Genomic DNA, 13,175 nt, shown 5'->3' with positions numbered 1-13,175 from the left:
GAGTTTCTGAATATTAATGAATTACAAAAATAAAATAATAAAGTAATTTCTCACGCGTTTCATTATTTGAATATTATTTGTCGCTTAAATGTAATATCTAAACTGAATACTTTTAAACTTCTCAACATGCTTCCATTTTATACACTTATAACACACATACAGCTAATTAATTCAAAGCTAAACTGATGTTGACGGTGAAAATTTTTTTCAGTATTTTCTTTCAAAGTAAAAGAAAAAAAACTTGTACAAGAAAAAAGAATTTGGCTGTAAATTAAGGAAATTTCCATAAACACATCCTCATTGTGCACAAGCACATACACATACAATGTTTTGTAAAGCTGCCGCTCAAAATCTCAGATAGGAATACTGGAAAAATCAACAGGAATAAACAAAAACAAATCATACGGGTTAGCATGTAGCATGCCACAAGCAACGGGCTATTTAGCCAAACTGGACTCACTTGAAGCATTCTGTCGAAAATCAATCAACAACGACTCTATTTATAAAAACAATTTCACCTTCTGAAACAATTTTAAAATTTAAAAAAAAGTACTCTGTCTGTTCATCAAATGAATTCTATCTACACTAATGGATCATATGACTAAATGAACAATGTCATTTGCACTGCCTTATGATAAAAACGAATAAATGAGAAAATCAAATTCAAACTATTAGAAAAAAATATTGCTACTGCACAAAGCATGTTGCTTATTTTTTTATCCAATCAAAACAATCTAACAATTGCAAATTTAAAAATTAATAAAAATTTTTCAGATTTAATTTTTTGCTTTCAGTTTTCAATAAAACTTATCAGATCATCAGAAGGTTTGTTGATTTCTCAATTTCAAATTTACAACCAACATCTGATTAGAAATGACAAATTATAACATATCTAGCATTACCATTAAAATAAACAAACAGAAATATGAGCAGCTTGCAAAAGTGGCACTTTAAAGAAAAATGATAGAAAGCAAGATTTTTATATTGTTATTTTAATCGCAAATGCTGTTTTAATAAATATTATTTATATTACTGGATACTATTATTATATTAATGCACCGTTTGCGCAATAGCATCGACGTCAGCATTTTTATTCATGCATCTCGAATTACAATTAAACAAACATCTTTTGCATCCGCATCTGAAACAATTTGCCGATTTTGCATGAACAAAAGTGCCTTTACCTTTACAAATTCTTCAACACTTGAAATATTAAAAAAAATTCCTACTATACCTATTTTCTTAATACTATGTTTTGTTTTCTGTTAAATAAAAATTTTCCCTTTAATAAATAATTATTTACAACTTACTTATAATTAATTGACTATTTTATGCAGGCAATTGAAATGAATGAAAATAGAAAAGAAGAAGAATTTCAATGCTATATTCAATCATGTTGCACAAGAACGTACAACTGTGTATCTCAAGTAGTCGAGGTTGAAAAAATAATAAAATTGTTTAATAAATATCTGAAGAAAAGAAAATTTTTTTTCAAATTGCAGAAATGAAATAATGGGAACAACAACGACGACGACAATGATAATCAAATAAACAACCAGTATGACCAGCAGCACAGCTTACTTGCCCGATTTAAGGTATTGTTTACTGGGAAAAATCACTTTTCTCCATAAAATAAGGGGGAGGGCAAAAAAAGGAAAAGCTGAAAAAAATTGATCACCATCGCCGAAATATAAGAGACGCTGCTTGCTAAGTTAAATGCCAGAAGAAGAGAATGAAATAATATTAAATGGCATGTTCAACCGTGATTGCATGACAACATACAGTATAGATATTCGCTTTTCTGAAATAGATTCTGATTTCGCTGCTTTCTCTGAAACTGACAAGCGGTTGGTTCCCGGCAGGCGATTATACCGACCAAACACTTTGAACACACTCTCTGGAAACTCGACTACTGCTTACTGATCGATAAAAAAAATTTCTGCAAATCCACCAAACAAACAAGCAAGCAAGCTAACTTGTGAAAAAGCTTTGTTTGGAAAATGAAACAACAATTTTTTATTTCTCCCCTCTCAACAAAATCAAATCCACCAACAACATATGACAATAATAATAATAATAAACTTTCATATTTTTATTAATCACATATTTTTACAAAAACAAATTTCAATTTTATTCATTATATTCGATAGCTGCTCATGATCACCATCATGCAGTAGTTCTTCGCTGTAACAATAAATGAACAAACACTTGAAAACCAGAATTTCCTCGAACTTTCAAATTCGAACAACACTGCCAGTAAATAATAAATAAATAATTTCCAACTTGAACATTATTTATTCATTACTATTTTTCTTCCTCCTCCCTCCCTCTTTTTTTAATTGTTCATTTACACAAATGCATTTTTATTCACTGAACGACTGATGAAGCACAAATCATCTGTTAATGTGCTAATTAGGGAAAAAAATTTCTGCTTTCACAGAAATAATTAATTAACCGTTTGTGGCAATGGCAAGTTGAAAATATACATCAGCGCCACTTAATCAGACTTAATAATTCTAAAAATAAACACTTATCATCTTCAATTCATCTCAACTAACTGATCACTTTAAAATCAAAGCATGCCTACTTGAAAAGTACTTGACATACAAGCGTGTACAGTGATGACGACTTGGAGAAATTTGAAGTGAATTGATTCCAAATCGTTCAAGAAAACAACTACTAAATGAGCATGTATAACAAGCAAGCAGGATCATTTTTTCAATTTATCCAATAAATTTCACCACATGTAAACATTATACATTATTGCATTAGTTGTATTTTTATGCAAGATAAAGTGATGATTGGACAAAATTAAAATTAAAAAGGAGTTTAATTTTCTGTTTTTTCATCTTAATTTAAAAATTAATGCTTAAAAAATGCTATTTTAACACTGATTGCATGTAATTTTTTCATCAACAATACAGTGATGATAAGTTGCAAAAATGCAGTGTATTGAAGAATATGAATAAAATTCAATTGAAAGAAATAATAAATTTTTTTTTGCACTTACGTTGTTTGTGAAGAGCATGGAATGGCGGCGTTACCGTTGGCAAGGAGAGATTTTTCCATCACTTCGACTTTGCCAAGAGCATCCATTAGTTTCAAAGTGGAATGACGACGCCCGTTTTGAATTGCTTGTGATGATAAAATGTTGCCATTCGGCATTGATCTATTTGTACTTTGCTTGTTATTTTTGCCGTCCGCCGGATAATCTCCGTTCACCGATGAACCGCTCTGATCAGTATATTCATTTATTGTATCAATATCTAAAAATAATAAACACAATTACAATTGTATTATTAAAATGTGACAACAACGTTAATAAGAATCAATTTTGTTGGAAAATAAAACAAAAAAAACCACGCAAAGCTTGTATTGTATAATCAATTTAACATTAAAAACCGACGCTAGCTGAAAAAGCATCACCTCCCCCCTACACACACACATACACACAAGTGAGGCGCGTACACGTTAGCAAAACGCAAGCAATAGCAACAATATAAAAGCTTGTGAATCGACATATTCAACAATCGATAACTGTCCAGCCAACGGTCATCCGGCCCAATACAAGCCGGTAAAGCAAGCAAGCAAGCAAGCATGTCAATTGGATCGATGCAATTGGAACGATTACAGAGGTCATTTCGCGTGCCATGCTCGCCACCGTGGCATACAACCTGCGAGACCACTGTCCACAAAAACAATACCAATCGACCAGTAAATCAGTAGCACCGGAGTGATCAATTCAAAATTGACCCCCAAATGAGAAGCATCTGCTCAAGTACAGTAAGCAGAGAGATCATTTCAATAAACTAACAAACAAATTGGACAACTACAACAAATTGCCATGTATGTATTATTCATCTCTGTCCCTCAGTAGCCGCTTTGTCCACTGGTTTCAACTCTGCCTCTCAGCTTCACTTATTCACTCACTCACTCACTCACTGCCCCTATATACTCCTCTTATTTCTCTCACATTCAAACGGCATTCATATTGGTTGTTTACGCATCGACACGGCCAGATAAATTTGACGCCAAATCACTAGCTCCCGCTTTCTGTAAACAAATTGCATATTTGCCACACCGCAACACTCGGGAATGGGTGTGGAGAGACAGCTGTCATTTTCCCACCAATGCACCAAATTTTCAAAAAGCTCACTTGGGTAATAATTGAAAATTTTTTAAGATCTGGAAAAGAAAAATGAACAAACAATATTCACTAGTCGGGTCGTTATACGGTTGTAGTTTTATTAATTATTAACGCAAACAAAAAGCAGCCGTTGGTAAAATATTGAAACACATGTCCGTAGCGTTTTCATCCCGCTAATCCCGCAGATGCTAAGGACAAGAGATCTCTGCTGTTCGTGATCATGCGATGAAAAAGATCAAAATCCCCAACATCTGAAGCTCAAAATATTCAAAACAAAACAACCTTAACGACTTCCATTGTTGCCCACAGCATCTTAATTAAACTAATACCAACCGTCTCATTAAAAAAAGCGAAACAACAACAACAACAATCATTACTATTATTACAATGCAGTGGTGAGAGAAGAAAAAAGAAACTAACGTTTCATACAATCAGAAGAAAAATCTTTTCTTTCATTCATTCATAAAATCCGTTGTCCAATTAATCAATAATTTTAAAAATAAAATAACACATGGCACATTATTTATTAAAAAAAACAATTTCAATCGCTGTATAAAAGTAAAACACGCATTAACATTACTTTTCAGTTTTTAAATCAATTTCAAGCTTTATTACAAAAAGTGAAAAAGAATGTCTAATATCAGTTGTTAAATATGAATCGTTTGAAAGTAACATAAGAAAAAACAAATTATGTGATTAATTTTTTACAATTTATCATTAAAAATTGAAATAATTTCAAATTTATTTAATATGTATGTCATTGTCAAAAATAAAAGAAAGAGAAGAAGAATATATCAAAAGAATATATCAATCATGCAATCGTAATGTAATATTATTATCAAATCAAAGAGAAATTTCAAATGTTGAAATCAATTATTAATCTCGTTATTTAAAAAAAAAGTACAACATGAAAGTCAACAATTACCGTGAGCAGCATCAATATTTTAGTCAGTTCACCAATTTGTGCAGCATTATTATTAATATGTCATTAAAAAAACAACAACAACATAGCCTGTGTGATAAAATTGTACTAAGATTTTATCTTTCATGATGATCAGCTAGTCAATTTTTCTACAAGCACATCACAATCAGTGTATACATATAGATATTATTACACATGTGTATGCATGATGTTAAGTAAACGTGAAGCAGAGCAAAAGCGGTAAAACACAACGTTGCCTGCTTGCCAGTGGTGGGGTGGTGGTGGTGGTGGCTGAATCAACGGCAGAATTGTGAATAAAGCGTCACTTGACGTCATCTGTGCAGCATAGACATGATCACGTCAAGCATGACTGAAACGGAAGCGACAAAGTTGTGAAAAGAAAGAGAGAAAATTAAAAAAAATTAGAATATAAAGAAAAACAACTATCACTTTTCAAACTGACAAACATTTGCTTTCGAAAAAGTTACTGTAGCATGACACTTTGGAAAAAATACATTTCAAAAAGTGACGCAATTTTTCAAAAAAGAAAATAAAAAAAATCCAAATTCATCCAACACATTTGCCATGTCAGAAATTATTCAACAAAAAAATAATAAATAAATTTTTATCGTGCAATAGACGATTCCGACAAAAAACATCATTTTCAAACTGCGTACTTTATAGTCTTTTTGAAGAAATATTATCATTTTACACAACACTTCAGACGCACAGCATTCGAAAAGTGGAAAATATTTCATCTTTAATTGAGCTAAAACTTTTCAAAAGCACTACGTTCGTCCATTTTTTACATTTTGCAGTGACGTAATTTGAAACGTAAAATAAAAAAAATTAAACAACAACACGCGCACATTTCAAAAATTGCGCTGCTAGCTTTATCACATTAAGCACGCAGTAGGGCGCTAAAATTCAAATCACTTTCACTTCAATTGCTGTAACGTTTTCTATTTTTTCTTGCTATTCTTTGAAAAAATATTCTTTCAGTTATTCAACATTATATGAAGAAAAAAAAATATTTCAAAAAAATTCAGTTAACTACAGCTTAGTTTGGTTTGAATTTAATGTGCAGCACTGTTTTTTTTTGTATAGTACTTGCATTTCATTACTGTATACAGAGTTGACAACAATCGCGATAGTTGTTGACCTGTCGCGACGTGCACTGTAAGTGTGTTACATTACAGAGCAAAAAATAAGTTAGATAACTCAGCAGTTAATAATCGACGACAACACTGGCCAACAGTTTATGCAATTGGCAGCACGTTGCAATGTGGTACTTATTTCAAAAACAATACGACTATATATATAGATTCTTTTGATTTAAAAATAATTTCATAACTATTTTTAATAAATGAGCTGAACTTATCTTTGTTTTTATTTTTAAATTTATAAACTGCAAACGAAACCAATCATCAAAACAATGTATGAATATCAAGCTAATAAACAATTCATTTATTTATATTTTAAAACAAAAATAATTATCGGTGAATGATTTCAAAAAAGTGTATTTCTTTAAAAATTCGTTTTCACATTTTATAAAAATCTTTACAAAATAAAATTTGCAAAACATTCCAAAACAACAAATATGTGCATATAATCGAGCAAACTGCAAATTTTCATTCAAGTGTACAAAGGTTGAAAAAGTAAAAAAAAGGCATACAACAATTGTTTCTTTCGCTTTTTAATTTGCAACATAAAAAATTAACAACCAATACAATTGACAGCCGTAACCTTTGGCATTCTTACAATTGAACAACCAACGATCAGTGCAGCAGTGCTTATCAACAACAACCGAAACATCTCGTGTAATTATTATCAATCAGAAGGTGAACTGTCATGTCATCAATTCTTCATTTAAGAAAAAAATATATATATACATTCCCAAAAAAACGCCAAAATTATGCTGCAAGGTCAGAAAAAGAAAATTCATTTCCCGAAGGTCAAAAGCATACACAAGCATAATTTGCTAAGCATATTCTTAAACAATAAACAATCATCACATTTGTCCTTTTTTGGTGCACTTCCGTATGTCAACTGATCAATCTCTGTGCAAGCACATTTAAATTCACAAAAGTGTCCTTCAATAAACTAAATTATAATCATCTTAGCCTTTTGAACACGGATACTGTAATTATTTGTCAAATTGACAATAAAACTGGTCGCTAAAAAGGCCATTACATTCAGAAAAAAACACATCATTCAACAATAGCATATGTTCATTTTATATAGTTAAGGAAGTGTGCTGCTGACGCAATAGCTGGGTTGAAAATTTCAAACTTTTAATGACCTAAAAAACTCAATGAACTTACTGCTCTAAAAAAGGCTGTCAACAAGAAGTTCTGCTCTTTTGGCCGGCAATTGCTTATAATTAGCCATTCTCATTTCAACTGCTTACGAAAAATAATAATCTAAAAAAATTTGCAAAACAGCTGACCTGCAATAGTGGCACCCTGCACAAACGAACAGTTTAAAATGCAGTTTCAAAATGAACAATGCCATATACAGTAAAACAGACAATCATGATCAACGATGAAAACATGCAGCCGTAGATGACAAGAATGAGAATGAGGCGAAGTTTTTTGTTATATATATATATATATATATGTATATAACAAAAAGATGAAGAAGAAATCTGCGAAAAAGAGCAATTTATAAACTAAACTTGGATTATTATTATTAAATTAGCATATCATCTCAAAGTTATGTTAAGTAATTCATTGAAATTGCATTTACAATTTGTGAGGAAAGGAACAAGGTTGAATATTACAGTGAAACAATTTCCAATTCTAAGTGCAAACTTGCCAGTGTGAAATAAGAGAAAAGAGTAAAGTTGGCTTGGTTTTTTTTAGATTTTATGCATGTTGAGAGAATGTAAAATTTTATTTAGAGCACGGTTTTAACAGAGTGGTGAGAGGAAAAAAATGTGACCCTGGTCTTCTTTGAAAATTGTCATTTGGACAATAAACTGCACAAAAATGCGTGAATAGTATGAATGGTGTGAAGTGAACAAGGAATTAAAATAAGCATTGATGATTGCTGGCAAACATTCTCAATGATAACGTTTTTGGAAGTGTCTGTGGAAACTGGGAATAAAGCTTCTCCAACACCGGTCATGTTGTGTTTTCCGCCATTGTGATGACCATCAGAAGTGTTGCAATGACACGGAAATGTGTTACGCATTTTACGGACATTTGAACTTGTCAAGCGTATGTCTGTGTAACACATCATCCAATTATATGCATATGCATATTTATGCATGCATTATTGTAGAGTTCATTTGGAAAAACAGTGATGTTTTTTGAAAAGTTGAAAAAGAAGCAGAAGCTGCATGCAACTAACCACTGCTAGCAAAATTAGAACTACAATCACTGTCATCGTTTGATTTTGAAGCTCAGACGTATGATTAAGCGAACGCTGAGACAATTTTTCAAACTGTCGCTTCAACGACAAGCAATTGACAAAATATAACCCGAATACCGATTTTTCATAAGAAAAATTGTTTCAAATTGAATAATAATTTTCACCATTGACACTTATCATAATAACACACAATAAAAATGAAATATACTGCTGCAATTGTCCGTTTTGCAGACTGATCTTTGAAAATAGATTTTACTTTTATGATTAATAAATTATTTTATTTGCAAAACTTGACATTCATTTTTGTGAAACTCTAATAATTGCAACTTGAAAGTCAAGTCAATTTTCAGGCACCTCATAACGGTTACTTTTGTAAACATATAGAACTAGCTTTGCATTAATAATAAGTTTGCTAATTTGCTGTTGAAAATGTTGAAATTTTTATAATAATAATAATTTTCTTTTTGAAAGCATATCCGCATCTTTTGTGATAACAATGTTGAAACTAATAGCAACCAGCAAAGAATGATATTGCTTTTGACAATGTTGAAATGTTTCACACAATGTTTGGAACATTTTATATAATGCATAAAATAAAAAAAGAAAAATTTCGTTTGTCATCAAAAATAGCATTAATTAATTAATTAATTAATTCAGATATTGGCGAGCTTATCAGCATTAACCTGATTTACAGCCTTCTGACTGGTTTTTATGCAGATAAAGAATTTCATCAAAGTGCAAATAGAAATGTAAGTATACATTACCAATTTTAACATTGCCAAATGCTTTTTAGTAAACTTTTGTCAAAAAGAAAGCAATAAAAATTTTACCATATAATTATATTACATATTCTATTTTATACGTTATAATTTGAATATAATTCACGTTAATTTTTCAGAGATTTACGATGCAGTTTAAACAAATATATAATTTGAAATGAAAATATTTAATAGCATCATTGTCGAATGTCAATTTTATTTATTTATCTAACATAACAACAGTATAATAATTTCATTTTAAAATAATGTATTTGAAACATCGATAAAATACACTTAACAATATAATTTGAATTGAATATCATTTTTGTATACATTTTATCACTGATTATCAAAGTTGTAAAATGTTCAATAAAGAAAAAAATCTGTAATAAAATAAAAATGAAAAATCTTCTAATTTATTGAAAATTAGTATTCAATTTTCAAGTTGCGCAACAAATAATTATGACTATTTTCAAATGTATGTAATTTAACAAATTTTGCTATAGAAAGAAAAAGAGACTGACGTCCTTATTCAGCATTACAATTTTATGCTATAAAAGAAGAAAAGTGTCTCTTTGATGATCAAATAAAATTGTTAATGTCATTGTATATATTTATTTATATTTAAAAAATTGCTAGGCTAAGATTTACGCTATTTCGTAAGAACGCTAATTATTTGTAATTGCATTATATCATGCATGCGCACACAGATGTATGTGTGTATGCATGCGAAAAATTTTCTTTTCTTGTTTCTGCAAGCTAGTTTACCTTAATAGATAAACCTGTCAATGATATTTTGACTTTTCTTCCAAAATCTGGAGCAAACTGTTAAACAGTAATAATTTAGTTATAAAGAGATAATAATAAAATCAGAGACAAATATACCATACGTATAAATGCGCACACGTGTGTATTGAATATCTGACTGGATATGAAGATGCAAGAAAAGAATGACTACTTCTAGCATGGTTGATTCATTTAATTATAAATACAATAAGAATGCCGTTGAATAACTAGTCCATTTTTGATGTAATGAAAAAAATATATAAAATAAATTAGCTCACCTGATGTTAATAGCTTATTTCCTGTTACAGCACGTATAAATGATTGTTGACGTCGCAGTCGACAGGTCAGAACATCCGGACGATTGGTTGGGAAAGATTCATCCAAAAAGGTAGACATTGCTCGACATCGGATTTGACCTTGATTATCAATTATTAATCCTTTCCCATCTGTTGTTGTTGTTGTTGTCGTTGCTGGATTCTGATAGTTATTGTCAACAAGAGAATCAAAAAACTGATTTGAATCTAATGAATGACGTCTTGGACCGCTTAAAAGTTGGTCGAAGCGTTTAGCTTTGCGCAAAACTTGACCCAAGTTGTGGGACGTGATTCGATTCAACTCTCTTTTGTACATCTGGGCATGGTAAAGTTTCAATGGTCCGACACGATCTACAGTACCCCTTTCGTACAGGGAAATCAACGTCCGGACCAAGCATGAATCCGAAGCGGCCACAGTAGCAGCAGGGGTGGAATTATTGAATCGTCGATTGGCGTAGTAATAATATTTGCTGTCTTTTGCAGAAGTTGTCGCATAGCAGCAGCCAAGCTGAGCTGACGACGACGACGACGATGAGCAGCAGCAATTTTCGTCCAGTTTTCTGTTTTCACGCAGTGCTTCCACAATCTGGGACACTACTCCGGTTTTAACTGAACCTCGACGCAAACACCACGGCACTGTTCGTGAAGATACCAACCCACCGTTCGACCGGCTTGCCAAATCACGCTTCCATGTAGCTAATTTCAGGCTGCCGTTTAAGCTGTCGTCGATCTTTGTCGCATCAACAGCAGCAGCAGCATCAGCAGCATCCTCCTCGACCTCCTCCTCCTCTTCCTCCTGTTTCTTGCCAGCATCTCCAACACTGTCATCGTTCGTCCGTTTCCAAGATGCCAGATTTAAACGTCCAACAGCTTTATCATTATTATCATGCTCTTCTTCACAGTATTCCGTTGATGAATTTTCCCATTTCTCTTTCTTTTCAACATTCAACAACTGCTCTTCTTCATTATTCAATGTACAACTATTCAAATTTTCTGTCATCATACAAGCCAACTCAATATCACTACCAGATGTCTACCTGCAAAGCATGGATTCCTAAAAAGAAAATATTCAATTATTCAATATTCGATTCAGTTGAATTGAACTAGGGTTGGATTAAATTTAAAATATATCGTTTTTTGAAAAAAAACAATATCAGAAATATCGATAAATTATCAATGTCCCTTTGGAACCAATCGATCACTTCACCATTTGCACAACACATATCACACAGAAACTTAACTGCGGATTTCAACTGGCTCGTGTAAAAGGTCAATGACAAACATTGGCATGTGCAAATATCATGCATTTAACAAAATTTTCCTACAGTTTCTTCTTCATGCTTACACTTCACCGTTTTTTAAAGTGTAATTACAAAAACACCACTTGAATAACTTTTACCTGTGTTCAAAGTTTAATGAATAATTCAACAAACAAGTGATTTTTCTTATTCATTCTATTTTATTGCACTGATTCAAAAATTTTTCATTTTTTTCATGATACACATTCATTGTGAGCATATTGTGCAGGAGGGAAAATTTTTCAAACTGTATAACTGTATGAGGGAGTAAAAATAGAAATGTAAATAAAAAAGAAATTTTTTTTACTTCTTTCACCAATAATCAATAGTTTTACAGTTTTGAAAATGAAGCAAATGACGTTCAGGCAGTTGCATGCTTTGAATATAATTTACATATATTCTCGTTTGCGTCACGTTGGTGATTGTTGCAACGTTGCATTGCACACTGACTGATAAAAGTGAAATCAACTTATTTTTTCTGAATTTTAAAAACTGAATCATCAATTCAGTCAACAAATGAATTCATTATTATTAATTAATGCTAAACACTCTGGGCAAATTACATTTTTGCATGCTTGTAAACAAACATAGCTGCTTTTCCAACGCTAATACGTCGCGTAAATGAAACAATTAGAAAAAAACAACAAACTGCGATTACTTAACAAAACAATGGAATCTGCTTTTATTGTTGTTATCTATGTTGATAATTCGTTATTTAAATTTAGTAGAATATTTTTACGTTCAACATGCCAGAAACAACAAAAGCTGCAGCTGAAAGCAGATTTGGTCGAATTACGAGTTTACGGAAATGGATTAAACCTATAACCGTTTAATAATAAGCGAGTAAATGACATAATTCAGTTGTAATCCCTCTTACGCACTGCACAATTGCTGGTACAACTGAAACGCTGACAAACAACAGGTAGTAATATTTACAACTCAATCTGCACAAAAGAAGAAAAAAAAACACTACTGCATATGCAACAGATGAAAATACAAAAGTGCATGATAATCAAAAAAAAAACAAATAAACATCCCAGTATTCTAGTGAATAATAATTTTAAATTATATTATATATGGTTGTGCTTTAAACTCACATACCTTAAAATAATATATAGAACAATAAGACAATGCAGTTGAAGATTATATGTAAAAAATTTTCAGTTAAGAAATCTTTAAAACCCCCAGTAAATATAATAAAATAAACAAAAAATGAAAAAAATAAAGCAAAACTTCAATACTACGTAATAAAATAATCTGAATGAATAGTAGTAACTTTTTTTCCTCAACTACTTATCTTTTAGCGTGTAACAAAAACGGAAACAATAAAACATGGCATAGAAACAACGCTTCCCAATAGTGTGCGGAAAGCAGTTTGTGCAAAAGAAAAGGGCAGCTTAGTTTTAGTAAGTAATAAATTTTATGGTTAAAGCGCTTGCACAAAAACAACATTAATAAACATTTTTCAAAGATTTCTGGTCCTTCTGTTTATCGCATCAATCTAATAGGTCGTTATTTGCTTCCTCAACTGGTCGCACTCGATTTTGCTTGATCGTTCTGAAACACATTAAAAGA

The 13,175-nt window shown here is 31.4% G+C and overlaps 3 protein-coding genes across 3 annotated transcripts; all 3 read right to left on the bottom strand.

Moving 5' to 3' along the window:
- Positions 1-3,006: 3,006 nt before the first annotated feature.
- Positions 3,007-3,846, bottom strand: Tsp_00675 (ferredoxin, 4Fe-4S). The gene is made up of 3 exons (XM_003376456.1): positions 3,811-3,846; positions 3,539-3,674; positions 3,007-3,266 (listed from the first exon to the last, which is right to left on the bottom strand). The coding sequence occupies exons 1-3, from the start codon at positions 3,844-3,846 to the stop codon at positions 3,007-3,009; spliced, it is 432 nt and encodes a 143-aa protein (XP_003376504.1).
- A 4,187-nt stretch (positions 3,847-8,033) lies between these two features.
- Positions 8,034-8,342, bottom strand: Tsp_00676 (ATP-dependent RNA helicase DDX19B). The gene has a single exon (XM_003376455.1). It carries the CDS (start codon positions 8,340-8,342, stop codon positions 8,034-8,036), a length of 309 nt encoding a protein of 102 aa, XP_003376503.1.
- A 1,629-nt stretch (positions 8,343-9,971) lies between these two features.
- On the bottom strand, positions 9,972-11,302 carry Tsp_00677 (conserved hypothetical protein). Its single transcript, XM_003376454.1, has 2 exons — positions 10,267-11,302; positions 9,972-10,027 (listed from the first exon to the last, which is right to left on the bottom strand). The coding sequence occupies exons 1-2, from the start codon at positions 11,300-11,302 to the stop codon at positions 9,972-9,974; spliced, it is 1,092 nt and encodes a 363-aa protein (XP_003376502.1).
- Positions 11,303-13,175: the final 1,873 nt, after the last annotated feature.

This window comes from Trichinella spiralis, assembly GCF_000181795.1.
Source record: "Trichinella spiralis strain ISS 195 chromosome Unknown Scfld4, whole genome shotgun sequence".
NCBI lineage: Eukaryota > Metazoa > Nematoda > Enoplea > Trichinellida > Trichinellidae > Trichinella > Trichinella spiralis.
This window is presented reverse-complemented; position numbering and strand designations above follow the sequence as displayed.